This window comes from Aspergillus fijiensis (assembly GCF_003184825.1).
Source record: "Aspergillus fijiensis CBS 313.89 unplaced genomic scaffold BO72scaffold_66, whole genome shotgun sequence".
NCBI lineage: Eukaryota > Fungi > Ascomycota > Eurotiomycetes > Eurotiales > Aspergillaceae > Aspergillus > Aspergillus fijiensis.
In genome coordinates this window covers 103,789-131,639 of record NW_024469042.1, presented here as the reverse complement: position 1 = coordinate 131,639, position 27,851 = coordinate 103,789, and the positions used below count along the sequence as shown (strand labels likewise).

Sequence of the window (27,851 nt, the reverse complement as noted above, 5' to 3'; positions counted from 1 at the left end):
TAAGTTAGGCTATTACTAAGTACATATTCCACATAACTAACTATTCCACTCAACTCAAGAAAAGGTCACACGATAGAGAAAAACTCAAGTAGCAAAGTCACCTGCACTATGTACTAAATATGTTTCTCACCAGAAGCAGGTAGAGCTCTTTCCACAGGGATTGAATCCCAACTAAATCCCCAAGGCGAGCGCCAGGCACTTTCGGGGAAGCAGGAGGAAAACCCGTTATCTGCAACCATCAAGTGCGGTGATGTCACTGATAATTCCGACCTCACTTCCCCAAAAACGGGCCCCCATTCACATTCAACCAACGAATGAATTAACAATCTTTCTCTCCCACAACCGAGTCTAATCCTGCCTTCAAGGTTAAATGGCATGACCTCCAAGGACCCGGCAATGGGAATGAAAGAAACCACCGTGCTCCAGGGCCCACAATTACCCCGGTTCTGATGAGATTGGACTCCACTTCTCGCTGGGCGACACGCCTCCTAGATGCCCAGAAACAAGAGCGAGCGGCCCCCCAAGAGTCAATGGGAACATAGTTCTATCTGCACGGCACCTCCCACACCACACCTCGTGTTGCATTCCTATTCCTGCGACCAGGAAGAAAGGAGCGTCTTTTGACGAAACAGCTCATCCGCTGACAGCTTCGGCATACCGTGGCTTTGGGGAGGCCCGACGCTTTCCGTCTTCTTATCCTCCGAACCTCTTGTTGGGGGAGGTTTTATGTTCGAAGAGGTTACTTCGACATTTAGTCATTGCTGCTTCATCCGCATACCTTAGCTTCTTTTCGCCAGCATACATCACACTGACGACGGTACCTAGTACCTCCTTCCTTCGTTCCTTCCATCTCATCCACACAAAACTAAACCACACCACGCGCAATAGCCGAGCTATTGATGAGCAGCTTTCAATGTACTCATGTATGAATCACATTCTGGACTGCGGAGTATTAGTTGCGGTGTGATGCAACTGTGACCTTTATTGGTCCACCTGGCTGCACTCAACAGTGCATATCCACCTTTTGCCGTAGATTCTATTAAAGAAAAAAAAAAGAAAAAAAAAAAACTATCGTGGCAGCATGAGACCTGCCGGGACCTACTGACTACCTACATTGACCACCCCTCAGTACCGCGCCTTCATTCCAGCCATTCCTGTGTGCCTCGAGCTCTCTCTTTGTCGTATTTGTGGAGAAAAGAGACGGAGCTGGGTCACGATATGACACCTACCTTACTCCACCCCCTTGGAGCAGAAGTATAAAAACGAGCTTACCAGCCCTGGTGCCCCCTTTGCCCCGGGGCAAGAACACAGTGAATGGCGCTGTGCTCTGCAGCGCATTGAGATAGGTGATCGAGTGTTCAGCCCATCCTCTCCCTCAAACCTGAACCATCATCGCAGTCCCCCCCATCAGCAACCGACTCACCTCGTGTCGAGACCAATCAACAAAGAAAGAAAGAAAGACAGACATCATGGTACGCTTCGCACCCATGCCTATTTCCCTCGCACCCACACATAATAGCATAAACCCAGTAGAACAATCACTGACAAGCACCTGACCCCCATTGTCAGACATCACCAGCAGCAGCAGCAGCAGCAGTAGCAGTATCATCGAACCTATCCCCAGCAGCCCACAATCTCAACCACCACCACCTGAACCCCAACCCCAACCACAACCACCTAATCTTCACCCTCGACCCCACCACCACAACAACAACATGCCTGCTGCTCCTCCTCCCAACCCTCTACCTCCTCCACACGATCCGCAAAGACTACCATGCCTTCCTCGCCCTGGGACCAGGAGGCACCCCCTCAACCCCAGCGGGCTACCTCCGGATCTGCATCCTCCGGCTCTTCATCCTGCGCAACCCGTTACTCGCCCCAACAATCCCCCCCTGCGTCCACCCGCAACAAGGCCTGCTTCGCGCCTCGCACCTGCCCCCGCGCGCCGGCCCCCGCCCCACCGTCACAGGGATCGCGCCGCAACGCCAAACGACCCAAAGGAGCGACGCCGCGATCTACGAGACGCTGTCCACCGAGATCCACCGCCTGGTCGCCCAGCACCCGGACACGCTATACACGGGCACCTCGTGCTTCGAGAAGTATAGCACGGGGATGTTCTGCGCGGGGAACGGGAACGGGAACGGCAACGCTGCCTGCGGTCCCGACAACACCACCACCTCCCCCCAAACCCTCAAAGTATCCAACCCCGGCGTCAACAACAACAGCCACCAACAAGAACAACGCCGCCACCGCCTCACCTGCAACGGGGAGGTGTGTCACGCGCACCCGAGCGACGGCAGCCTGCACCTGACGCTGCACCCGGCGGACGTGAAGCTGGTGCTGGAGCGCGGCTGGGGCCAGCGGCACCCGCTGGCCCGCGACAGCTGGTGGTGGTGGCTGCGCATCGTGCCGCCCGGGTTTGTGATGGTGTATGCGCCGCGCGACGCCGAGGAGTTGGACTGTGTACTCGAGATTATCCGGGCGGCGGCGTGGTGGGTGAGTGGGACGGAGTTGCGGAGGTGAATGCACCTGGGGATGCTTTGGAGAATTAGTTTTATTCGGTGCATGCCTGCCGGGGTGGTGAGACGTCGTGAGGCCCGCGGAGGCTGAGGGGCTAGGGGCAAGGGGTGGGAGAGGTGGCGAGGAGGAAAGCTGCAGGGTGGGTGATTATATGATTTGGTGGGTGTAGTGCTTGTGAGTGGTGGTGGTGGTGGTGGTAGTAGATGAGCAACCGAAAGGGTCCTAAGCGTCAGCGGTTGATATTACCGTCTCCGCCGCCGTCATCAGCGGGATACGATTCTATCATGAGTTAGCCAGGAATATTCGATGATGGAAACGACGACAGAACGTACAGGCGGATGGAGGATTGCACCTACGGGTTCCTAGTCGATCTCACGGCAGCCGGCTTATAAAGGGGCGAGGTGCAAGATGCACGGTGATAGTGCTGGCGCTGGCGTCGGGCGGTCCTGGATATCACGCTGCATACATTCAGGTTGAGTTGTAGATAAGCTTCCCCAAGCTAGCAAGAGTCCGGACCCATCACACTGATTTATTGTTTTCACTCACGTGCGTCAACTCTCTACATGTTGCAATTCCACCCTCTTCCTGCGGTGATAATGAGATACAATGACTGGACTGAGTCGACCGTGCTCTCAGTGCAATCCATGAGACATTCGTCGGGCTTCCGTGGCAGGAAGTCCTCCGGCAGAAGAGTCGTAGAAAGAAATTATCGTTGTTATCCACACCGACATTCAGTTATCGATGGCGAAAGAGAGAGTAAAGAAAAAAAAAAAAGTAAAAAGCTAATAGCATAGAGGAATGAAGAGCCGTAAGAGAACATACAAGAACCACCAAAGTAGCATTTCCCTTTCCACACTACACACGAGGTCGGCCCCGGTTTGTCTCCCCTTGTTTCCAGTCATGTCATCTGCAACAGGCCCCGTCACACGCTTCCAGGTATACCTCCAATCATTATATCCATTTAGTCGCGGTTGGTTTTCCGCAGCGTCTCGGCGAGCCACTCCAGACCCTCGTACAGACCATCACCAGTCGTGGCGCAGGTGGATTGGATGAACTAAAAAAAGGTCAAGGGTCAGTAAGCGAGCACCAACACCTGAGGCACCAAGATGACGTGATTTCCAAACTTACCCAGGGGCGGCGAGTGAGACTTTGCAGGCCGAGCTGCTGGGTGATTTCGGCGGGGCTCATGGCGTTCTGAGAGATAAAACCGTCAATATCATCATTCCTCAAATCGTAAGCGTTGGAGCACATACGGGCAAATCTTGCTTGTTGGCGAAGACCAGGAGCAGGGCGTCACGGAGCTCATCCTCGTTCAACATGCGCTGCAACTCTTCGCGGGCCTCGACAATACGATCCCGATCGTTGCTGTCGACGACGAAAATGATACCCTGGGTGTTCTGGAAGTAGTGTCTCCAGAGAGGACGGATCTTGTCCTGACCACCGACGTCCCAGACGGTGAACTGAATGTTCTTGTATTCGACAGTCTCGACGTTGAAGCCTGCATGAACAATTCCCAAGATGTGTCAGCGAGCCAGCTCAGCAGTGAACCCATGCGCTGGGTGAGCAGAGACATGCTGCTCTCGAGACAATAGTCGAATAGGGTGACTGACCGATGGTGGGGATGGTGGTGACGATTTCACCGAGCTTGAGCTTGTACAGGATGGTGGTCTTTCCGGCAGCGTCGAGACCGACCATCAGAATCCGCATCTCCTTGCGTCCCCATAGTCTGTCGAAAATCTTGGAGAAGGTGATACCCATGATGGTCGTGGTGTATCTTCAGGGTTCTAGATGGTGAGCGCGGAGGATGTTAGATGCGACCAGACAGGACAGAGTGTAAGAATGCGAGCACGATTGCGGGAGTGCCCTGCTGTTCAATCACGGGTCGGGTGATGAGGGGTTGAGGAGGTATATATGAGAGCGAGCAGGACAGTGGTATGACGAAGGGGAAATAAGAGGTGGACGACAACGAGGGGTGGAAGTCGTCAGGTTAAGGTAGTCACGCCGGGGAAACACGGCGGGCAAGACAAATCAGGGGGAGTGGAATTAGAGGGAGGCGAAATAACCAGACACAAAGACCAGAGCCAGCCTGGTCAGGGAGTTGAGGGGAGGGGCGGTGGATAGGACAAGAGACACAACGACAACTTGACCAAGCAGACATAAACCATTAACATAGGCAAAAATGTACTTACCGATGTGGTTTGAAGATGGAAGGGAAAGAGGAAGGGAGATTAGGAATGGGCGTGGATACAGAGAGGGAGGGGGGTGGGAATGGGTGTGGGAACGAGACCAGACAGAGATAGAGACAGAGAGGCACTAAGAGACCAGCGACCGCCCGCCCGACTGGAAACAGCAGAGAGGGTCAGGTTCGGTCAGGTCAGGTCAGGTTCAGGTTCGGGTCTGTTATGGAGCAGGCCCTCTGTTTGTTGGTTCGTTCGAGGGGTGGAGGAAATTTTGGGTGAGCAAAACTGCCAGCGAGTGACCAGTGACCAGGTCGAGAAGTTCAGCCGCCGGCGTAGCTTCCGTCACTAACTAAAACCGGCCAAAAACAATCAGTTAAATACTTACCGACTGTTTTTCGTGTACCGTACGTACAGTAGATGGAGTAACTTTGGCGTTTGAAGCGTATACTATATATTTATAGAATCAATTGATGTCAATCAGTAGAAGATGATACTCTTCATTTATGCCAACTGTTGGATCATTTAGGTACAATCTGGAGAGCTTGACAGAACCCTGGCATTATTGAAGATCGGTTTCTGCCTGGCCACCAGAAGAGGACACGTTGTTTTCCGTTCATCGACTCTTACTATCTTACGCGGTAAAGTTACCGCCTCTCATACAGTCTTCACCCACAAGTCCCTCCGTCGGTGTTCTGTACAATACAGAGTACAGTATCAGTATAGTACAGCAATATCAACTCGAGGCGCAGCAATGGGCAATCTAAAGATAAAGCCAACACATGGCTGGCCAGGCTTATACCAGAAGAGATCAGAATCATTCCTTCTTGGAATATCAAGTTTAATGAAATGCTCCCAGGACATCTGCTTGATATACTCCAGAGACTTGACCAGTATATTACACTGTTCTGAACTTCCTGAGAAGATTGTGCCGGTCTATGCTGTTCCGAGATTTTCATGGTGGATATGCATCCCTCCCTTCATTAGGAAACACATAAGATGTGTGGACATCAAGTGTATCGAGGAAGCAGATATCAATGAAGGTTAAAGCACATTCGAGGTCCTCATCAAGCATGCTTTAACTATGAACGTCTCCTGGTGCCGGGGGCTCACAATTTGCAGAAGTTCTCAATATTCGGCTGAAGGGGCAAGATCGTTTGTCATTTTTAGGCTTACCATAAGCTGCCTTCTATGGTTCAAATTGCACCATAGTTGCGATTTAGTTCTGGTTTACAAAGCCCGCGTTCAAGCCTCATACCTGTATGAGCCAAGCGAAAGAGAGCTTCGATATAAAATAGACGAATGATTTTAGCGGGTAGATCTTGTGCGGAAGCCAGAAGTGATAGCTGTCTCTGCCATACACCTCCATCGTGCTCGGCTATAGTTCGATTCATCGCATTATTGAAGAAGAATGAAAGCCTCAAAAGCGGTCCCATAGTTCAAAAACAAGCAATGCAAAGTTGATCTATCTCAGACCAAGCCCCAGGAATCTAGCCTTTCTCCCGCTTCTCGAAATTGGGCATATAAGACATCATCACGGATTGAGTATCCAGTTACTTACTTGAAGCATCTCCATAACGAGAGGTGGTGAAGCCTCCACCCTCAACTACGCAATCTGAAATAAGTGGTTCGAGGCGCTGGCGAAGTTTGAGGATGCGATACATAAATTAGTATAATGGTACTATGATATGAGTTAAAGCTAGATCCCGATGACGTACTGTATGTGTTGATTCTGATATACCAACTGATAATAGGTGTTGCCCCGTTCTATATAGCTCATTGTGGCCGTGACCCTTTACCTACTCTGCCGTGAGTTACCGCCTTGGTAGACCTCCACACCAAGGCTACAGTAGAATGTAGCGGGACCCCGCACAACGATAATCTTATCGTTTCCCCCTCATGTTGTATTAAGAATCATCACAATGATATGGTCATGCTACCAGGTCTTTGACATGCCATCTTTACCCTGTAAGACATTTGCTACAGGGGGCAATTCTATACCACATCCCTTCTTCAAGACCAAGTCTCTAGGTTGTCTGGCACCAAGAACACCAAGCCATAAAACTTGGGTAATGAGGATCTCAGCTAGCGAGATTATAGTGATCTTTCCATAATCATTGACCATGGAGCAGACTTAGTGACTGATTCTGACAAGAGTGAGTATAGGGTGAGTATAGCAGCCAAGTCCTTACTCTGGAGATGTTAAACCTCCTTCCCCGCGTCCACTTGCAAACAGATCTAAGCAAACCCGGGACTGCGAAGTAGAAGATACAGTTCTTATCAGCCATACAAGGAATTACTTCATTGAGGTTCATTCTCTACTATATTCGCCTCAGTGTGAAACCAATGCCATATCATATTTGCATGGCATAGTGTTCCTTCTTCCTCTATCTTGCTCAAGCCGTGGTAGAAGCAGGCCTCCCAAGACTTTCTTGACAGATCGCGTGCAAAATCATTTAGCTCGCTGAGGGAGACACCCTTATCATGCCCAGACATCCAGAACTCAAGTGGAGATGATTCGCGCCCGGGGTTACGTCTGTATCTAAACTCTTCCATCAGACACCTCGCTTTCTCCTGGTTGATAGAATGTTGCCAAGGACGAAGATGCTCAGGGAATACCACCTGCTCGAGATCAACAACCATCACTCTGCTCTTCTCGCGGCCTTTGCCATCACACAACAAGAAGTTATCCAGCTTCTGGTCTCGGTACAAAGCTCCATGCTTCGAAAACTCACTAAAGACTTCCTCCAGAGAAGATCTTAATGTCTCCTCGGGGACCTCGTAGTTGCTGCGGGCTAATTCATCTAAAGTAATCCCATCAACATCTGATAATACGAGTGCAGGTCGTCCATCAAAATGACCCCGACCATAAAAGTATGGAATCACTTTCCCCTGGAGCTTCTTTAATCTGTTGTAGGCCCTCTGCTCATCCTTGAACTCTTCTTCCCATTCATCTTTCTGTTGCTTAACAATAACAGAGGTGGCTGTCTTGGGAATTGTATGCCGATATGAGCCTGGCTCAAGTTTGAAACGATAGACTGTTCGATGTCGATCTAGTAGCTCAATCTCGGTTGCCATTATCTCGTGACCATCTAGCTTGATGATCTAACGATGTCAGCTTGATCCAGTCCTCAGGCCAACTCGTAGAAAATCATTCTACCTGGGAAGATTGCCGGGGTGGGAAGAAATAAGACATGACTAAATGAACATCAAAGGTGCTTGAGGAAGAAAGATAGAAAGGCAGAACTTTGACAGCAGGATAATAAGCTCAGTTGTCATGTGATCGATCAGATGCAAGGGGGAAGAGTGACAAAGTTATATCCCAAGCTTCAGGCGGCTTCAGTGCCTGATTTTCCAGGCATGTAAGCCTTCACATGAAAGAACCGTCAGTCACTCTGGGTCTATGCATGGATGATAGAAAGTCAAAATGCAGACAATGTATTTATTGAACTTGGCAGACGTAGATCAGTCAGCGAGCATAATGTCCCTCAGCTGAGAATCCCATATTGTACAGTACATGTCAATCTTCATCAATCATGGCCTCTTGACTTGTCCATATCCTTGAAGATGGGTGAGGTGGCTTCATGTATCTCGTATGTCTTTGCGACTGTGTGAGATTTTGCTTCGAGAAACCCGGAAGAACTTCTGGAACAACGACTCGTAGATCGGCCTGCCTTCCACAGTGTCACTGACATAACCGAAGAAGACAAGCGACACAAAGGACAGGAACATAATGACGCCGAAGCTGGCCCAGTATTGCGTGATTGTGTATTCGCCCTTGACATTCTGAAGTTCCGTTGAGAAATACCCCGTCATCAGGCTGACCGGTAGAAATAGGATCGTCACTTTCGCCAAAAGGATAGTGATTCTGGTCAGCTTCTCCACAGCCTGCGAATCTTTGAGCGCTATCAAGTTGAAATTCTATCACAAAATGTTAGCTTTCCCTGGAGTCTTGTCTAGAGATAAATGTGAATCGTACCAAGAAGGTTAGATTCTCTTTCTCTGTCAAACATGTCTCAATCTCAGAGAGACAATACAGCTTGATGCGGTCAACCAGCCTCTCGAAGCGGGTCATAGCTGCGGAGCTCAGAGGTACTCCAACTGAATCATCTGGGATGCTTGAAAGACTAAAGCTGTTCTGCATGGATTGCTTTTGAGTATCGTCGGAGTCGTTGTCTCCAAATGTCTGTCCGAGAGCCAGTTGAGGGTAATTGTAGCGTGCTTTACCATGAAGTGATCGCTGTCGTTGAAGAATGCGAATCATGATGAGCTCGTAGCTCTGATAGAGACGCTTGAGGACTGCCAATCGCCTTCCCAGCCAGTGCAATTCGTCAATCAGGTCCACGACCGGCTTGGCTAGCATGTTTTGTCTCTGCCTCGAGGTGTTAGTTCTGTAAAACGCTGCGAGGGAATGACACGTTCACCACAAAGGACTGAGAGGGAATATTGGTCCACATACCAGCCGGTCTAAAGCCACGCCATATTTGTGCTCACGTTTCGCCACAAGGGCATAGGATGACACCCAGTCATCGAAGATGTAGTAGAAAAGTAAGCTCGGTCCGTCTTCTTGTCTAATGCTTGTCTGTTCTGGGCACGCCTCGGAGGAAGGCCGCACCCGAATCGTCACTAGGGACTCGCTTTCTGAGGAGGCGGGGTGGTGTTTAGAGACCCCGGAGAAGATAAGTTGCAGGTTCCGGCGAACCACGCCAAGGACAGCCTTGATTTCTTTCTCCGACGGGCCTGATAGGCCAGGAAACGGATTCTCTTGCATGTTTATGACAGTCCCTGTACAGCTCATTATTAAGAATCTAGCCATCAGGGAAATGCTTCTTACCATCATCGCACAAAATTAACCAGGACCATAACCGCCTACCAGCCGGTAAGTCTTTCCCATTGTCCATCTCATGACCTGGGAGCACATAGATCGAATTGTAACCGACGCAAGTATCTGTCATCCGTAAGAAATTTGGCTCCAGCAGTTCAATAAAGTTGGACATACACCTTGGCCCATAATCCACCGAGCAAAAATGCCATATTTGGTCGATGACGTGGGCAAAGGTGAGACCCCTGAACGATGCCAGTGCGCTAATCTCCTCGGGGTTTGTCAAATTTCTGAGTGCATTGCCTTCTTCGAGGTCGTTCAATCGATTTGAGGGCAACCGGTCGCGGTGTCTGGAGTAGCTAGTTCGTGAAGGCTCAGCAGGGACTGGAGGTTTCGATGGACGCTCGACTGGGTCTGTGCACATCATGCCCTGTAGCCGTTCCGATACACCATAGTGACTGGTGATGGACTGAGAACATCAGTGGAGACATGGTGACCCATTGGAGACTAGGCTAACCTTTATCAAATCCTTTTGCTGCTCGGGGGCCCATATATTACTGGTGAACCTCGCTGAGCATGTCTCCATTCGTGTTCGATAATGCTTATACTTACATCCACCGAGTACCATAACAATTTGGCTTCTAAGCATCATCCACATTTAGTCTTATTCAAATGGCATCAAGCTACCGTTGACAACATACTGGCTTGCGCAGTAGCAGCGCTATCTCTTCCTGGTCCAAGTTCACAGCACACCATGCATCTTCATTGCCGAAGTCGAGCACAAAGTTTCTTGCTTGAGGGTCTTGCAAAAGAGCCCGATAGTGCTTCAGGTTGCTGGCATCATCAATGTCGCGAAATTTATCTTGGATACTTGGTTTCTGAGTAAAACTGGAATAATAATATTGAGGTGTGTGGCCACTGCTGGATGTCGTAGGCCCTGACATTTCTTATCCTGGCCAGCGACAGGCAGTCGCGAGACCGTATACTGGACACTAAAGGGTGGGTATGATAATTCAGAAGCTGAATGAGGCACAGGGACTCATGGCAGAGAACAACAGCCTGCAGTTGCTCGGATAATTTCTCACAGCTCCTGCGTCGCGCAGATCAGGGCGACTGACTGGGTACTTATGAGCTGAGACAGCACAATCGCTTGCCGCTCAGCGCGGGCGCCAGAGCCTTACAGCTGACTCGTCCGCAGCACGAGGGGTATGTTGACAAGCCCCCGCCAAGGATTCCGGGGGGGGCATCTGGAGGCGGGCGCGTATCGATGGTTGTGGGCGCTGAAAGGTATCATATGCTCAATTTTGGTTTTAGTGAAGATCTGCAAGCCAGGTGTGACTAGGCAAAATGCTTGTAAGGGATTGAGTCAGGTCAAGTTCTTGAAACGAAACGGCGGTGTTACCGAGCAAGGTCGAGGCTATCAACATATATAGCATTCTTCAAAACATCATCTTGGCGGACCAAGATCATTTTCCGAAAACGATACATAATACTAGGTGGTAAGGAGTAGAATATAAACTCTTCATCTGATGCATCCCCTATAGAAAGAGATCATTGAAGACTTTTCAAATGAGGTTTTATTCACTGTTTACTATACCTATAGCCCAGATAGCCCTCCAGGCTCCCACGACAGCCCGGGTACCCCATAGCTACCCGGTTTTGGTTAGTTCTACCGGGCCGTCACGCGAACCGCGGGACTGACTTCTACCCGACTGCAGTACGGAGCAGTATCCAGTATCCACGCACCGCATCAGATCCACCGATCCATCGGTCACAAGCGACATATCGACGTTTTCGGGCAGAGGAGTCCTCAGTTGACTCTTGAAAGCATGATGATCATATCCAGCCGACTGCTTCTAGGAAGGATATGATCTTCATCTCAAGTAATCCGGTCTAACCGTCTCTAGCGGCTCCATTGGCGACCATCTCAGAAATGGTACATCAAGCAGCCACGGGGCAGCCCGTTCGCTTGGCTACGTCATGTACTGAATGTCAGCGTCGAAAGCAGAAGGCAAGCAACACAAGTCAGCCTTGATTAATCTAGTTCTCTCATAAAAGAGCACCTTATCTGACGACTCCTTTGTACAGTGTAGCCGCGATTGGCCATGCAATCATTGTCAAGCAAGAAGAGTGGCTCATCTATGCAAATTTCCCCCCAAAAAGGCGCTCAAGGTGACCAGGTCTATGACGAACAATGCAAGGTGAGCTATAGGCACCGTTCTTGGTTTCATACAGGTCCCTAATACCTGCTTCAGCATAGATACTCCACAGACGGCTTCTGTAGAGTCGAATCACGAAATTTCGAGTTCTAATACAATCACGGCAATCACCAACGACAATGCTTTTCGTATGCTCGGATACCTTCCTGATAGCGAGGTAGCGACGCCTCAGGGTGCTGAGAGATATGTAAGGCTAACGTGATATGGATCTGTGTCCACCATCTACTGACTGTTGATTTGACAGCAATCTGCCGCGATATCTCCGGTCTCCTGTAGCACTATTCAGCCGGAGATGGAGAAAGCCATCCGTATAGTCCCTCCAAAACCATACACAGGTAAACCAACCAACTCACGATAATCCTACGCAATCACTCATGCATGATCAGACATCCTGATACAGCACTTTCTCAGTGAGATCAATCCTCAATACTATTGTCTTTACCCGCCCACATTCTCGCACGACTATGCTACTTGGTGGTCTGGCAAGGCGGCGGGTCAGGCGTTGACTCCCGAGTTTACTTGCACGCTTTTACACATATGCGCCTGCGCAACCTTATATCTGGACTTTGATGCCCGACAGAAGCTGGAGACGGAGCTCGGGGAGAACGCCCAGAATCTTGCCGAACATTATCATCATGCTGCCAAGCAGCTTAGCAGTACCATTGCACCTGGTAAAGGCGGGCTGACTCAAGTGCAACAACTGTTCCTGAATGCAGTTTACTACAAAAGTGAAGCACAATTTGTTGAGTCATGGCATGCTCTGGGCGCTGCGATCCACCAAGCGCAGGAATTAGGTAAATACAGGTACTTCAAGCTTCGTAATATATAGGCTGACTTTTGAATTTCGACGATAGGCATGCACAAGAGTTCATCCAAGGCGATTGCCTCAGAGTTCGAATGCGAAATGAGAAGGCGAATTTGGTGCATATTGTATACTTGGGATTGGTAAGCTCGTGCTGGTTGGTCGTGGATACCCGCGGTGTTGACAAAGCTAGGCAAATGTCTCTATTATTATCGAGACCATTCATCATCAACAGCAACTACTGCTCTTTTGAACTGCCAAACCTACGCCTCGAGAGCCCTGATCCCGAGGAGTTCGGGCTTTCACCGATCGCTCACATGACTTTCCAATGTGAGCTCGGACAGACTATCTCCAAGATACCCGGTGTGATGGGTGGCTTATTGTCGCCCGCACAGGCCATTACCATCCAACAAGAGACTGAGAAGTGGTTTATGAACCTCCCCGCGCCATACAGACCAGAAAACCCCGACACTCGCTGGGATCAATCTCACAAACACGTGGCAATACAGCGGCATCAGCTACATGCGATCGGGTATATGGTAATGTTTCTGCCTTTGAAGCCATGCCTCACAATGACTGTCGATCAAGACAAGCCTAGCATTGAGAGGAGTCTTCGACCGACTGCTGTCGACTGTGCACTGAAGCTGTTGGAATCATCGCAGCGGATGCTAGCGTTTATGCTACCTGCAAACGCCAAGTTCCACTACGCCCCCTTCATTATCTTTGATACAGCAGCCTTCTTATGCTCTGCAATTATCCATGATCACAACAGCACTCTTCCCGGCCGAGACAAGACTATCGAAGCAATTTCGACGGCTCTCGAAGCGCTGGAACAGATATCCGAGAACACAAAGACCGGTGCCATCTGCTATGCGGTACTTAACAGGCTTGCGGGCAGTATGACTTTGACTGGAGAGGAAAAGGCGGCCATATTCTCCAGGTCGTCGGACGGATCCCTAGAGGGACCCATTACACCTCCTTCGACATCGCTAGGATCTGGTGCAGATTTTGATGCCACCTCTGCTTCCACGGACCTGGATTTGCCCTGGAGCTCTATAGAAGCTGGCATCAACTATTCGTTACCTTTAGGGTTGAGTCCCTTGGCAGCAGGAACCAGCGAATTTGCTGGGATGGACGGTCTTCTCAGCGTTGATATGTGCGAACTGGGCCAAATATGGGACTGGGGTAACCTGGACCTGAACCTTCAATGGCCCCCTCCTACCTAGGGCATGGCTTTTGCCTGGTGCACGGTGTCGCGTCGTGACCATATGAGAAGAGATGGAAGGGATGAGATCTGGATTACTTGTTTTCATGATGATTACAAGGAGTCAGGAGTAGACTGAGGGGACTCAATTTTTGCTACTGTTATAGAGCATCTCTCCTGTCACAATGTGATATAATCCTAACCCATCGACAAATCCATTACTCTCTTAGTGTCGCGGGGGCAGTCCACTGCACCTACGGTACTATGTAGACGGGAGCGTCGCGTGAACAGTGTGCCATGATTGGCTGAGATCAGACGCGAGCAGCGCTTAGTCATTGATAGCTTGCTGAATCAGCCCGAAGCATGAATTAGGGCAGCGCTAGCCCCAGTGCGGCTAGCGCGAGACACGCCCACAAGCGGAGAACGGGAATTTCTCTACGGCCGACGGGGCGAAGTAGTCGAGTTTTTTTCCCTTTTGCTTGTCGACCAGCATTCAGCGCAGAGCCACACCATAGGAATTTGAAAGAGTTCTTTTGGAAGACTGTCCAGCAAGATGTCCAAGATCACAGTCGGTATGTGAATTTTCCCTTGCATCCACGAATACGCCTCGATCAACAAGAGATGAGAGTGCACAAAGCCAAATCAAGTGTATCAAAACCGCTGACCTGCGATTCTTTTGTCCATCCACAGCCGGAGTGCGCCAGAATGTTGAGCAGCTGCTCAACTACTCTCAGAATGAGAAGAAGAGAAACTTCCTCGAGACCGTCGAGCTTCAGATCGGTCTGAAGAACTACGACCCCCAGCGTGACAAGCGTTTCTCCGGCACCATCAAGCTGCCCACCATCCCCCGCCCCAACATGAGCATCTGGTATGTGGCAACCACCGAAAAAAGACGGGTCGAATGGAGAGGGTGTTATGCGACAGATCTGCGTGCTGTGGGGATGCATAGAGCACGAGAGAACCACCAGGATTGGAGAACATCCAGGCTAACGGCATACGCACTTTAGTGTTCTCGGTGACCAGCACGATCTCGACCGTGCCAAGCACTTCGGTGTTGACGCCATGTCCGCTGATGACCTCAAGAAGCTGAACAAGAACAAGAAGCTCATCAAGAAGCTTGCTCGCAAGTACGATGCCTTCGTCGCTTCCGACTCCCTCATCAAGCAGATCCCCCGTCTCTTGGGTCCTGGTCTTTCCAAGGGTATGTTTCCCCCCCCTTCCAATGACAAAGCATATTGTTGGCAGTGACATGCAAACTAACGCCCACCACAGCCGGAAAGTTCCCTACCCCCGTCTCCCACGCTGAGGACTTGGCTGGCAAGATCAACGAGATCAAGGCCACCATCAAGTTCCAGCTGAAGAAGGTTCTCTGCTTGGGTGTTGCCGTCGGCAACGTTGGCATGACCGAGGATGAGCTCGTCGCCAACACCATGTTGGCCATCAACTACCTCGTCTCCCTGCTCAAGAAGGGCTGGCAGAACGTTGGTAGCCTTGTCCTCAAGGCTACCATGTCTCCTCCCAAGCGTCTCTACTAAGGGGCTCTTAACGCTTTGCTGCGCTGGAGGGTTTAGAGGGATTATTAAGGTTTGGGATTGTATAGGCCTTAGTTGACTCTACGGAAATGTGACCCATGACTTTATGTCCCTCAATTGCGCTCTTTTTGTGCTGCAACACGTAGAATCGTAGTATGTCTCGTAGGCGCGCATCCGGTATCTCGATGAGATGTGTGGAATTCGCTTCAATAATTGATGTGATATGGTAGTGTATAAATTGGTACTGTACATCGATATTCGGCGGCGCGAACCACCAGGTCATGAGCTTATTGCATACCCTCCATCAGATCCGTCCGGTCCAAGATCATCCCCCTCATGCCGATAAATTCGCGAAGACTTTCCCACTCCTCTCCTTCCTCTTCACCTCTCAGGTAAACATCCTTGAAACCCCAGGCAAGCGCAACCTTATCGAACGCCGCCCGCTCCTCCTCACGGAGCCACCGGTGCCGCAGCGGGACTCCCGGCTGCCAGGTCACGCGCTCCATCTGATCATTCGCGGTGGTGATGGCCAACAACCCGACCGAGGTGACACCGCCCATGTACGCCAGCCCCGCCGCGAAGGCGATGCCCGTCGCCGTGCTGGGGTCCATCGTGTTCTGCAGGCTCCCGGCCCAGGTCGCGAGGATGTAGCAAGCCACCGGGGCGGCACTCAGCCCACCCAGCGGCAGCGCGGCCTTCTTGTAGGCCTTGGCGCGGCGGAACGCCGCGGTGGAGAATGTGGTGTCGATGATCGCCAGGACGAGAGAGAGGTTCCGCTGAGCGATGGCGACGTCCAGCGCCGAGTTGGCCAGCTCCACGGGGATGGCGCTGTTGATGCTGTTGGGGTTCGCCTTGCTGAAGCGCACGGGCGAACTCTTCTCCTCCGGGATCGGCTTGTTGGCGTACAGGTGAAAGATCTCGGGGAAGTGGTGGGGCTGCTGGAGCAGGACGTGGATCTTGGTGTAGGAGGCGAGGGCTTCAGGGGAGATGAACACCTTCTCGTCGGTCAGCAGGCCGTGGATCGCCTGGCACAGCTGCTTGGATAGCTGCTTGCGGCTTAGCTTGGGTCGTGGCTGCGGTTTCTCCGCGGCCGTTGCCGGTTCGTCCAGGTCTAACAGAGACGAGAACTCATCCGGTTCCTGCTTTGGTTGGGCTTTTGTGGGTTGTGCGATTGTCTCGGCGATCTTCTCGCTTCTCTGCAGCAGTTGCTTGACGGCGTCGTTGGCGGGCACGGCGTCTGCCTGGCAGAGGTTGGAGCATTCTTCGGCAATCTGGGCAATGGCTTCATCCAATTGCAGTCTTGTGGGTTGTTCTGCTTGGCTCGAGTTGAAGCGCTTCGAGATTTGGTTCGCGTGAGTCCACGAGGATTGTCTTGACTGGAATCGCTCGCGATGCACGCTTGAGAGTGCTGGGCTGGTGGTGTTTGAGGCATAGGTCCGAGAAAGTAGTGGGCGAGGTACGGGACTAGGAGACCCTGTTTGACGACAGAACTGACAGACCAGAGATTGGGTCTTGGATTTCTGGGCCCTCAAGGCCATTCTGTTCGTGGTAATCATGTTTGCTATCCACAATTCCGCCTAGGACGTTCGAAACGGTAACGGGGGTTTTGAACAGAAAAGAAGGAAATGCGACGGATATGCGATAAGGCGGCGAGTGGTACTGCCGCACCTACTAGGCGGGCGGTGGTACAGTACCTGGCGGCTTGTCTCGTACAGCGCCCCCCCCCAACTCCGTCACTTCCCTTACACCCTCGCCTTGTTCACATCAGCTCTCCAAACAGGCATCCACTTTCTTTCCTTTGTCCTTATATCTCTAGTCGCGGCAGTTGTCAGATGGTATTTCTAACGTCCACCGTCTGGTCCCTTTGAGATCACTACACGCATCAACCGCAATCTTCCGATATCAGCGTCATCCCCTCCTCGACATACATACAGTCAACATGCCTCCCCCTCCGCCTCCTCCGCCGCCGCCGCCCCCCGGAGGGATGGGAGGCCCTCCTCCCCCACCTCCACCAGGAAACTTACCAAATAGACCCTCGGGCTCAGAAGCGAAGGGCAGGGTAGGTGCTTGCAGCTCTTGTTTCAGACCCAATCCGTTGGCTGACATCCATCACAGAGCGCTCTCCTTTCCGATATTCACAAAGGTGCAAGATTGAAGAAGGCCGTCACCAATGATAGATCAGCTCCTCAGCTTGCCGGTGGGGGAGTGAAGTCTTCAGGCCCTTCGGTGCCCGGTGCACCACCCATCCCAGGCATGGCGAAGCCTCCAGCTGGACTTGCACCTCCAGTCCCGACGGCACAGGCCGCCAACCGGCTACGGAGCAACAGCGATACAGGCTCAGGGGCGGACGCAGCGGCGGCAGCTCCAGCAGCTCCTCAGCTAGCTGGACTCTTTGCAGGAGGAATGCCTAAGCTACGCAGTCGAGGGGGTGTCGATACCGGCGCTACTCGGGAATCCCCATACATGTCGGACTCGGAAAACTCCAGGGGAGCTCCCCCGCCGCCCGTTGCGTCGGCTCCAAGACCACCAGGAGCCCGCCCTCCTCCACCTCCACCTGCAACAGACTCCCCACCAGCTCCTCCAGTCAACCCATTGGTCGCGAATCTTCGAAAGCCGCCCCCTAGGCCTGCATCTCGTCCATCATCGACAGCGTCAACTGCATCGATCAAGTCCGCCCCTGACGCGCCTCCCCGCGCACCTCCACCATTGCCTGGTACCGCTAAGCATGCTCCTCCTCCTCCGATCACATCACGAAAACCATCGACTACCGCTCCACCCCCGCCTCCGCCTCCTTCAGCTAGTCCTGCTGCGCCGCCTCCACCACCCCCGCCAGCAGCGTCAGCCCCGCGCCCACCTCCAGCGCCGGCACGGTCAACCCCTCCACCACCGCCTCCACCGGCAAATGGCACTTCGGCTGCTTCCGCGGCTGTACAAGCAGCCAGAAATGTGCTCGCTCACATGCAGCATACTCCTTCCACCCCACCTCCACCTCCACCCGCTGCCTCGGCTCCTTCCGCACCTCCACCGCCGCCTCCTTCATCTGCTCCTCCGACGATGCCCCCTGCAGCAGCACCTCCACGACCAAGCTCATATGAGTCACTAGCCAGTCCACCCCCGGATCGTTCCACTCTTGATCCGAGCGCTTATACCCTCAGCAACGGCGGGCCGTCAGCGGGATCTAGCCCTCGGAGTCCGGGCATGCACGGCGTGACTCGGATTGATGATCATAGGTTCAAATTCCAGAGCGAAGGACTGCTGCCCAAACCTCGACCGTTCGTCGGTGGTGCGCGGCGGTATCGGGCTGGGCGAGGGAGCAGTGTGCCCTTGGACCTCAGCGCATTGAGCGGCTGAGGGGAGATCCAGTGGCCGGTAGTTAGATAACATGTATGAATTGAACATTATTTCAAACGCATTAGCTACCCTCGCATCGTTTGGCAGGAAGATGTCAAGCAAAAAGACTTCCAGGCTTGGTAGTTTTGTGGTCATGCACCAGTCACTATGTTTGACAGGAAATGGCGTCGCCTTGCTTCAAATAGCATTTAGATTGTCGAATAGAATCTAGAACAAATAACAAATATACTCTAAATGCAGCAATGCGCCGTCCCAGCTCACGAATGCAGATCACGTTATGACGAGTCAGAATTCGTAGATCTTCGGAATCTGATAAGCAAAGCACGGGACGGTTCACGTGACACGACGCCATAGCGAACGGAGCAGCAGGTCGGGATCAACAGTCGCTGCCATCTCTCTTTAAACAGATGGACCCTCGCTAATTGCCTTACTTTGGACTGGGACCGCGATCGACCGTTACCAGCACAACATTCTAATTCATTTGAACCCTCACATCGGCTTTCCTTCACTCTAAGGAATATATTGAGGTCATTGCTCGGAACTCAGACGCCCCATCCGCGCGACACGATTACTCTACCTGTTTTTCCATCGCTATCTGCATCTTAGTAAAGCTCTGAGATACTCCGGCCAAATCTTTCTCTCGAGAACAAGAATTCTACGATCTTGCGCTTCTTTGGGATCAGAGAAGTCTGTCGGAGAGCTCGAGCAATTGCCATTCTCTTTGCGATACCGCCAGCTCTCGGGCCAGCCACATCTTCGCCATGTCTTTACAATCATACATCAACAGTAAGTATCTAGCTCCCTCCGTGGTCGGAGAACATTTTTGGGTAGCATAACCACCTGCCCATGAGTATTCCGCGTTGCTTGAACATGTGAGATAGCAATCCGAACTGACCAGACTCCTCGCGAACATAGAAAAAATTCTGGTCTTGACCGTCGATGGCCGGACACTGCTGGGCACCCTTCTATCGACGGATCAGCTGACGAACTTGGTACTCCTTGACACGATTGAGCGCATCATTCGGACGCCCGATGACCCGGAACCTAGCTCGCAAATCGAACACGGACTCTATCTTATTCGCGGCGACAATGTGGTATTATGCGGGGAGGTCGACGAGGCTATTGACCGTGACATCGACTGGACCAAGGTCAAGGGCGAGGTAGTGAAAGGCACGAAGAATGCATGAGAGAAGAAGGGAGGGGGAAGACACCTTGCCCGCTGGACAAAGCTCTTTCTTTTTAAAACCCAAATCGCATTCGACACAAAAAAAGGAAAATTACTAAAAAAGGCCCCAAATAACAATCCACTGGCTGGATTGTATTTTTTCTTTCCCGTGGCAAGCAAGGAATGGAGACGCGTTTCGTTTGATTGTGGTGTGAAATTGACGTGGACGAGTTCGGCGTGACGTGGTCACGGACGAAGGCTGTCTCTGCCCCCCCCCCCCTCTCCTTCCTTTCCCCCTTTCCCCCTCTTCTCTTCCGCTTTTTCCCTCTTGTCTATCCAGTTTCTCTCTCATTCTGCGTGGGTGTTGGCGCTCAGCGGGACAAGGTGCTAGCCAGTGGGTGCCTGAGGTTCGCTGCGCTTGTGGCTTTCGTCTCCCGGTATCCGGTACTTGCGCGATGGGAGGGGATTGGGTGGGTCAAGTTATGCAATGCATTCGAATCGGCCCGCGTTGGAACTCTGAATGATCCGTTTCGGAGGGGATCTTCTATAATGAGATGGGAGTGTGACTACGGACTAGACATGCAGGTGCATTGGACGCTCGGGATCTTCAATCCGAACGGGGGTTCGGAATGCAAGTTCTGTGGTCGGCCGACTTCTGTGGGATCCTTTGGGGGGCTCGGGATCTTCTGAAGCAGAAGGGAGCAGGATCCAAAACTCGGAATGATTCGCATGGGATAACCAGGAAGGGGGAGGGGAGGCTGTTTGAGAGCTGGACCGTGTCTCCCTTGTCAGCCATGGCCAGGGATTAATGAGATCGATGTCCATCTGATCCTGGATCTTAGATGATGTGAGGTCGGGGCCTCTTTTTCCACCCGGAAAGCTTTCCTTTCCAGCCGAGGACATGGGCCACGAGCGGGCGAAAGTGGATTTGATACATAGATGACCAATTAACATAAGACTCTTCGTTTAATTACCTGTACATGACTTGATGAATCCGATAATATGATTGTTCAAGTAGACAGCGACTGCGTCTGGACTACTATGGGGTGGTTATTGTTGGGAGAGGAGATCAAGAGCTTGCCGTGTCTAAGTCTTTAATGGCTGTGCAAAGACACTATGGATATTTATTTAACTGCCTGAAATGAATCCCTCGCTTGTCGGGAGTCTGTCTCAAAAGGGGGAGGTTAGATTTTTTTGGGGGTTTTTTTTTTTTTTTTTTTTTTTTCTTTTTTTTATTTACACTTTGATGGATCCCCCTGGCGAAAAGATGGAGGGAGAGAGAAGTTAAAGAAGTGATGAGTTCCATTCAATGCAAGAGATCTTTTAACCTTATTTCTCTCCTTTTGTATCTTTGTTTCTTGTATAGTTCCAGGTACAGTTCCAGTCAGTGACCTTGTCACTTTCTCCCATTCTTACTTCTTACTATTGTATTATTATCATACACACACGCACTTCCTTTTCTTCTCTTCACCTATTGCACATTGTTCCAATCCAAATTTAATCAATGTGAATCCTTTTCTCTCACACACTCTCTCTCTCTCACTGCCTGCCGTTGGCCCCGCCCTTGCCAAGTGCGGCCCAACACCGGATCGTTTCGTTTCCAATTTCCCCTGACGGGAACTGTTCCATCCGCCGCCGCTCCTGCTGCTGCTGTTGCTGCTGCTGCTGCTGCTGCTGCTTAGTCCTCTACTACTCCTCTCCAACCAATTTCCCCTTCTCACTTTCTCACTTTTACTCAACTCCTCTCCTCTCCTCCTCTCCTCCTCTCTCCCCCCTCCCCCCTTCCCCTCCTCCTCTGATTGATTTGAATTGTTTCTCATCTTACTCTTGGGAGACATTCTTTTTTTGCCGCCACCCTCACCTCATCTTCCCCGGATCATTCTCTTACCACTCGAATACCCAACCACCTCCCCGGTCCCCTTTACCGATTCGATCCCCGTATCCACTCGCAATTCCCTCCCTCGGTCGCTGGGCGACCGCCACCTCTGCCTATTCCGGTCCACCGCCGCGATATCTTGCCCTCTTCTCTTTCTCCTCGATTGAACCAGGCGCCCTTCATGTTGTTGCGACCGTGCCAGCACTTCTCGGGTTCGACTTGTCTTTACCCGCCATCCAATTGGTCTACTTGAGTACGAGGTTGCAGCATAATCTCCCGCCCACAGCCTCGTTTCGTGATTGACAGCACCGACTCTCCGTCACTCCGACACCTCACCCTCTTCTCGACACCTCCCTCCTTTCTCTCCTCTAGATCGCCCTCACCTCTATCCCGTCCTCATTGAGCGCTATCAGTGCCCAGCCCAGAATGTGGTTGTATCGGGGCGCTCAGTCGGCCGTTTTCTACTATGCCACCTGCACACCCTGTGCCGAGTCGTCCTACCGTCGAAATCGAATGAAGGAAGCCGCCCGGTCGAAGCGCGAACAAGAGAAAGTCGATACCATTGTCACCGACCAACCGAAACCCCTCAGACAACCCACCCCCTTCAGTACGAACCCAGCATGGGCCGAGGAGATCGCTCTAGGCCCCGGTCCGCCTGCGCGTAGAGGTGGTCGAACCCATCGTCGAAAGGAATCCTGGAATACAGATGCGGTATCGACGGAGTCACTCCATGATTCGGGTAGTACAAAATTCAGAAAAGACAAACTCAAGAACCCATTGGGCGAACGTTGGAGTCGCATGCGCTATCAGCGGGAAGACGAGCCGTTATGGGGTCAAGATGTGGAAGTGAAGGGCTCGTCTGTGGGTTTGTCTGGTGGAGGGCGCCCGGATGAGGTCTCTAACAGCAAATATTATATCGCTCGAGTACCCCCGGTCAATGATCTGCATCCCCCGATCGTTAGTGGGCCCAAGAGCCGGGCGGAGACGCGGTGGATGTTGCAGCCCCCACCAAGTGCCAGGGTTATGGCCGGCAAGGAGCGCATCGGTGACTCCGCGTCCAAGAACAACAACAAGTCGCCCGATCTGAAAACAGATCCAAAGCAGCCGGTTGCGACAGCACCAGCGCAGCCCCCGATCAAAACACAACCGATCGAGAGAAGTGCCTCCCGAGCTAGAACGTCAGTGATGGCACCCGATGGTTGGTACGATCCAAGAGCCGACGGGTTGGAGGAAGATGGCGACGACGAGTCACCTCAGCATGGACGTGACGAGTCTCGCTGGGTTATCACGCCCTCGCTACACTCTCGCTTCGAATCGTGCTCATCGCTCTCGTCCGATGCAGACTCGGAGGCGGAGTCCCCGCGGGTGTCTTTGCAATCGCCGCAAACCCCAACCTCGCGGCCTGGTTCCAAGGCGACTCAAGACAGCGGCAAACACTTCCCAACGATCGCCAAGACCATGTCCACTTTGCACCCGCAGCACCACGAGAGCAACAACAAAGTTGAGATGCTGCATCTGGAAATCAACGACTCGCCTGACGATATCGCCTTAGGCCAGCTCGAGCGCCTGCGGCCTTGGCGTTGGAGTATGGATATCTGATTTCTCCTCCGTCTTCAGTGCAAGCCGATTTAGGCAATAATCCACGAATCATCCAACCCACCACATTGTCCTTTGTCATGGAAGCCTGTTTTTGCGATGCTCGATTTTTCCCCTGTTCTTTGGGTAGCAGAATACCCCCTTTCGCTGTTGAGTTTTGTCATTGTGTCAGTCATGTTTCCTGGCGTTGGCAGCAGCGAAAAAGCGTTTCTTTCCATCTTTCTTTCTTAATTCCCCTTGCATGTCTTTCTGTTTGTCTGTTCCCCTGTGATGCATCATCAGCGAAACCGCAACCGAGTCCCCCCCGCCGCGCTGTATCCCGCGTTGAACAAAGTTACAGATTGTGTTTAGTGTCTGGATGGCTGGGCCAGTAGACATCAGGAAAACACATACACATACACATACAGTTCATGGGCACGAAAGTACATAGATGAATAACCCATGTTCATCAATTGCGACCAACTTGAGCCACAATCATTGTTGTTGAAGACTATTTTGCACAGAGTACTTATGCCTTTTCCCCCCCTGTCTTTCCTTTTTCTTGTGTGTTCCCGACCGCATTCCTTATTTTTGCTTTTTTTCTTATTTGTCATTGACCATTGTCTCTCCCTTTTGTGATTCGTCCGTCCACTTTCATTTTGTCCACCTGCAACTTGTTTCTGTCACTTTCTTTGTCTTATGACTACTAACCTAGTTTGCCCGCTACCCACCCCTTCTTGTATACTAATTTATCCTAATACACAACCCACCTGAATTTCTTTATTGCAGGCTGCTGCTATTACATGTCTGGACGAGCGTTGAAGTGGTTAGACGAAGCTGGTCCCACGCTTTACCAATCCTCCACGGCTGAAATTTAGATCTAGACCACTCGTGAGAGGCCGCGGGGAAGGGGATCATGTCCATTGATATCGGCAAATGCCCTCAAAGATCCGAATGAGGGCTCTCCCCTGACCTCTTTGTTTTGAAGATCCCGAGCTCCGACATTCCCGATAGCATTGTCGATGGCGACGAGCGTTGGCGAGTACCCATCTCCAGAGAGAATCCTCCTTTCCGGTGGTGGGTGCTGGTATGTGGTAATTGATAGCCAGCCTAGCCTAGCCTAGCTGACCTTGCAAGATGCTGGACGACGTCCCGGGAGGAGGCACCAGTCATATATCCAGGAATCTCAAGCATCAGAATCTACACACGCCCACACAATACCTACAACCCCTCGATCTTCTCGCCCTACGGCTATCGCGCCAGCAGCAGCAGCAGTCACACAACCCCCCCATAAAGCATAGTGACCATAATGTATATCTGAATATATGTATGAGAATCCAGCGGCTGCTTGTGCTTGTGCTTGTGCTTGTGATTGTGATTGACACCAATCCCAAACCCTGGAACCGGGCGATGAATGCGGACGGGATTATGTTTCCCTTTCTCTCTGTTTTTGCGGCGCAGGAAAAGCTGATTAGATGCGGGGGCGTAGACGGGTACGTAGACTATGTACTGTACTGTGCTGTGCTGTAGTCGGAGTGGAATGGACTGGACTGGGTGAGTTTCCCAGAGCTTTGAGTTGCGAACTGACTACCGACCTACTACCGCCCTTCAAACCGGACTCGATTGAATCAATCAACCATACTATACTAAGGATCTCATTTCATGGGATGCCGATAGGTGTTGTTGGCGTTAAGTTAAACCACAGAGATTCCAAGCCACAGGTGTCTGTCTATATGACTTCCATGTCTAGTATATATCTATGGAGTTTAGTGCATGGCTGACTCGCTACGCCCGGTCGGGTATGGCGCGGGTTGTATACCTGGTATAATTTAACGATCTGCTGTCCGTTTTGGTTCGAGGTGCTACTTTACTCGGCTACAATAGGGTCTAATCTCCCCAAGCTAAAGGGCGATGCAGACTACAACGGGGTGGAACGAATATATGATAAATTGGTGAACATTTTCATCATGCACAGATAGCTAAATCGAGCTAATGAAAATTGGAATCGAGTTCTTCCTTTTTTTTTTTGTCTGTTTATTGATTCTGAGGTTGGTTTATCCGTTGACTGGCGAGATCATGGTGGTGGTATTCGAGGGGCAGAGCTAAGGGGGCTGGGACTGGATGTTTCTTTTCCAAGAATAATCAAAGAAGCTATTGGAAGAGAGAAGGGAAAGCAATTCGTATGAGCTAAGGGTCGTCTCCAAGGCCCGGGAGAGCCCTCGCGTCATACAAGCGCGCACCTGAGCCGGATTCGAACGGCAGCGGAGTCGTCGACGTCGTTGGTCTTCGTCGTTCCGTCGTTTAGTAGACCTTCTTCTTCTCGTCCATGCTCAGCTGACCGGGGCCCATGTTGACCAGAAGCAGGAGTCCACCGCTATTGAATAAATGAATATGTTAGCCTGTGTCGTGGAGGAAAGTCAAAGAAAGGCGAGGGAGGGACTCGTACACAATAGACAGGATCTGAAAGAAGTCGTACTTGGCGAAGTCCTTGTGAGGGTGGTGAGGGTGAAGCTGGTCATCATGTCAGTTGCTGGAAAAAAAATGAGCAGCATTGAAGGGGAACATACAGTCCAGAAGTTGTTGACCAGCACGTTGAAGACGCTCAACAACACAACCAGAATGATAGCGCTCCACTTGGCCTTGAATCCCACAATGACCATCACGCAAGCGACGAAGCCGAACAAGCTGACCAGCACGCGCCACATGCTCCACTGGCCCGAGAAGACGAACCCAATGAAGAGGAAGATGAGCAGCACGCGACCAGCGAACTGGACGTACATCTTGCGGTCCTTCTCATCCAGCTGGGGCAGACCGGCAGGGACGAACTTCTTGCGCACCCACGAGTCAGAAAGCACCATGAGCAAACCGCCGATCACACTCAGGTTGCGAAGGAAGAAGTTGAGGTCGAAAATCAATCCGTATCCGAGACCCTGGGTAATCACGACGGCCAACAAACCCGCGACGGCAAACTCAGTGTGCTTGCGGGCGATGACCAAAACCGAGCAAACCGACATGGCGATCATATTGACGAGAAGAAAAGTATGCGTGATTCCCCATGGTACTAGTACGGAGAGAGACGGGTTAGTGATGTTCTTGCGTTTCACAGTCTCCATCCGCGGTGCTACCGCGCAGCCGGCAGGAGAGGAACGAAGTCGAGGTGTGAGCTTACTTTTCCGGTAATCACGCAGGTACAGCAGTTGGTCGTTCCATTGCGTGATCATACGCAGGCTGTCTTCGAGGAAGGTAACCACGATCAAAAATCGACCAATGGCTGGGAGATATCTGGAGAGCAAAAAGCCACGGTGTCAGCGGAGATACGTCTTCTCTGGATGCGCGGATCGGTCGGAGGCTCCTTTCACTGCCCCAGGTGCGAGCACTCCAGCCATTGGAGCCGTAGAAATCGATAGAGGATCACGTACGGCTTAACCGGATCGGCCATTGTGTCGAGCCAATCCTCAATCTTGCTGGTCTGCTCCCGGATAGCATCCAAAGGACTCGGGTCGCTCGTTGCCTCTGCTCGGCCAGGACCGCCAAAGGGGTTCTGGTGGCCGAGGTTGTAACCGGCAGTGCCACGAATTTGCGCCATGGCGACGAATATAGTATAGATGAAAGTGGTGAGTTGGAAGAGTAGAGGAAATGAAGGAGGAAGAAATATAGGGTAGTAGAGTTGGACCCCTCGGAAGGTTGTAACGGGGGGTGGGAAAACAAACAAGGAAGTCGGTAGAAGGGATTCGGGGAGTAGCTCCAGGCGCACTAGGCGGGAAGAATAGAGGTAGATGAGGTGAAGTGGAAAGGAAGGAAGAGGAAGAGGAAGAGGAAGAAGAGAAGAAAGAAAGGAAGAAGAGGAAGAAGACGAAGAGGAAGAGGAGAATAAGAAGCGGAAAAAGGTGATGGATCGAAGAGGGAGCAAGCAATCAATAATAATGGGGGGTGGAACGAATGAATAGTGGCTGCAGCAAAGAAGCACAGTCGGAAGTACTAGGTAAAGTTGGTCTCTTTCTTCTTTCTTGCTATTGAGACATTGAACAGAAGAACCAACACCAAACAAGCACAGGGTCAGTTACTGGGTCAGTACTCTCTCCTCCGTACATGGAAATAAGGCCACGATGACCGGAACTCATCACTAGTCCCAATGCGGACTAGCGGAGCCGTCGGAGCTGCGGGCGTGACGCCATTAGAGCGTCGAAGGTCCTTACATAAGCCAAAGATCTCCAGTCTGTTCGCCAGTTCGCTAGTTCGCCAGTTCGCCAGGACCTTCAATTCTTCATCCTTAACCCCTTCTCTCTTCCTCACTGGCCTACACCTTCCGGGCCCGCATTCTAGAAACCATGTATATTCCCTGCTGGAATCTTTGGCGAAAGAAAAGGAAAAACAACAACAGTAGTAGCAATACCACAAATTGACCACACCCCTTTTTCCCATTATCATTATACACAACTACTGACCTTGAGACACCCCCATAAGGGGGGGATGGGCCCTTTCTTCAACTGAACCACTGAACCAGATATTCCCCCCACCCCACACACACCAAAAACAGGGACCGCCAATCTTTTAGTTCTGCGGCGGGAGATCCGTCGTCTGAGATTCGAAACACGAAACACGACCCAG

General features: G+C 51.6%; 11 protein-coding genes across 11 annotated transcripts; 6 read left to right on the top strand and 5 right to left on the bottom strand.

Annotated features, from left to right (window-relative positions):
* Positions 1-1,722: 1,722 nt before the first annotated feature.
* On the top strand, positions 1,723-2,523 carry BO72DRAFT_388270 (uncharacterized protein; the record flags this gene model as incomplete). Its single annotated transcript, XM_040941710.1, has 1 exon — positions 1,723-2,523. A coding segment is annotated over one exon (801 nt), but the record flags the coding sequence as incomplete, so codon positions are not given.
* Positions 2,524-3,036: 513 nt separating this feature from the next.
* On the bottom strand, positions 3,037-4,753 carry arfA (putative ADP-ribosylation factor). Its single transcript, XM_040945676.1, has 4 exons — positions 4,131-4,753; positions 3,774-4,018; positions 3,649-3,714; positions 3,037-3,574 (listed from the first exon to the last, which is right to left on the bottom strand). The coding sequence occupies exons 1-4, from the start codon at positions 4,276-4,278 to the stop codon at positions 3,482-3,484; spliced, it is 552 nt and encodes a 183-aa protein (XP_040796973.1). The 5' UTR covers positions 4,279-4,753; the 3' UTR covers positions 3,037-3,481.
* Positions 4,754-7,119: 2,366 nt separating this feature from the next.
* BO72DRAFT_253803 (uncharacterized protein) lies at positions 7,120-8,086 on the bottom strand. The gene is made up of 3 exons (XM_040940063.1): positions 7,858-8,086; positions 7,320-7,793; positions 7,120-7,233 (listed from the first exon to the last, which is right to left on the bottom strand). The coding sequence occupies exons 1-3, from the start codon at positions 7,891-7,893 to the stop codon at positions 7,228-7,230; spliced, it is 516 nt and encodes a 171-aa protein (XP_040796972.1). The 5' UTR covers positions 7,894-8,086; the 3' UTR covers positions 7,120-7,227.
* On the bottom strand, positions 8,028-10,595 carry BO72DRAFT_253750 (uncharacterized protein). Its single transcript, XM_040940062.1, has 7 exons — positions 10,221-10,595; positions 10,132-10,160; positions 10,037-10,076; positions 9,532-9,988; positions 9,157-9,482; positions 8,677-9,069; positions 8,028-8,618 (listed from the first exon to the last, which is right to left on the bottom strand). The coding sequence occupies exons 1-7, from the start codon at positions 10,461-10,463 to the stop codon at positions 8,280-8,282; spliced, it is 1,827 nt and encodes a 608-aa protein (XP_040796971.1). The 5' UTR covers positions 10,464-10,595; the 3' UTR covers positions 8,028-8,279.
* An 857-nt stretch (positions 10,596-11,452) lies between these two features.
* Positions 11,453-13,766, top strand: BO72DRAFT_472024 (uncharacterized protein; the record flags this gene model as incomplete). The annotated part of the gene is made up of 7 exons (XM_040947117.1): positions 11,453-11,530; positions 11,608-11,720; positions 11,775-11,925; positions 11,983-12,073; positions 12,125-12,532; positions 12,593-12,683; positions 12,734-13,766. The coding sequence occupies 7 exons, from the start codon at positions 11,453-11,455 to the stop codon at positions 13,764-13,766; spliced, it is 1,965 nt and encodes a 654-aa protein (XP_040796970.1).
* Positions 13,767-14,264: 498 nt separating this feature from the next.
* On the top strand, positions 14,265-15,499 carry BO72DRAFT_452185 (60S ribosomal protein uL1). Its single transcript, XM_040945675.1, has 4 exons — positions 14,265-14,316; positions 14,435-14,612; positions 14,752-14,945; positions 15,017-15,499. The coding sequence occupies exons 1-4, from the start codon at positions 14,298-14,300 to the stop codon at positions 15,277-15,279; spliced, it is 654 nt and encodes a 217-aa protein (XP_040796969.1). The 5' UTR covers positions 14,265-14,297; the 3' UTR covers positions 15,280-15,499.
* Positions 15,500-15,563: 64 nt separating this feature from the next.
* On the bottom strand, positions 15,564-16,814 carry BO72DRAFT_438504 (uncharacterized protein; the record flags this gene model as incomplete). Its single annotated transcript, XM_040943383.1, has 1 exon — positions 15,564-16,814. One exon carries the CDS (start codon positions 16,812-16,814, stop codon positions 15,564-15,566), a length of 1,251 nt encoding a protein of 416 aa, XP_040796968.1.
* A 401-nt stretch (positions 16,815-17,215) lies between these two features.
* On the top strand, positions 17,216-18,627 carry BO72DRAFT_500501 (putative proline-rich, actin-associated protein Vrp1; the record flags this gene model as incomplete). Its single annotated transcript, XM_040948910.1, has 2 exons — positions 17,216-17,335; positions 17,392-18,627. 2 exons carry the CDS (start codon positions 17,216-17,218, stop codon positions 18,625-18,627), a joined length of 1,356 nt encoding a protein of 451 aa, XP_040796967.1.
* Positions 18,628-19,388: 761 nt separating this feature from the next.
* On the top strand, positions 19,389-19,814 carry BO72DRAFT_472020 (U6 snRNA-associated Sm-like protein LSm8; the record flags this gene model as incomplete). The annotated part of the gene is made up of 2 exons (XM_040947116.1): positions 19,389-19,413; positions 19,543-19,814. 2 exons carry the CDS (start codon positions 19,389-19,391, stop codon positions 19,812-19,814), a joined length of 297 nt encoding a protein of 98 aa, XP_040796966.1.
* Positions 19,815-21,862: 2,048 nt separating this feature from the next.
* BO72DRAFT_253588 (uncharacterized protein) lies at positions 21,863-23,282 on the top strand. Its single transcript, XM_040940060.1, has one exon. The coding sequence runs from the start codon at positions 22,095-22,097 to the stop codon at positions 23,265-23,267; it is 1,173 nt and encodes a 390-aa protein (XP_040796965.1). The 5' UTR covers positions 21,863-22,094; the 3' UTR covers positions 23,268-23,282.
* A 1,891-nt stretch (positions 23,283-25,173) lies between these two features.
* On the bottom strand, positions 25,174-27,301 carry BO72DRAFT_452181 (protein ERV29). Its single transcript, XM_040945674.1, has 5 exons — positions 26,663-27,301; positions 26,413-26,525; positions 25,811-26,304; positions 25,690-25,754; positions 25,174-25,617 (listed from the first exon to the last, which is right to left on the bottom strand). Exons 1-5 carry the CDS (start codon positions 26,827-26,829, stop codon positions 25,545-25,547), a joined length of 912 nt encoding a protein of 303 aa, XP_040796964.1. The 5' UTR covers positions 26,830-27,301; the 3' UTR covers positions 25,174-25,544.
* Between the last annotated feature and the right edge of the window lie 550 nt (positions 27,302-27,851).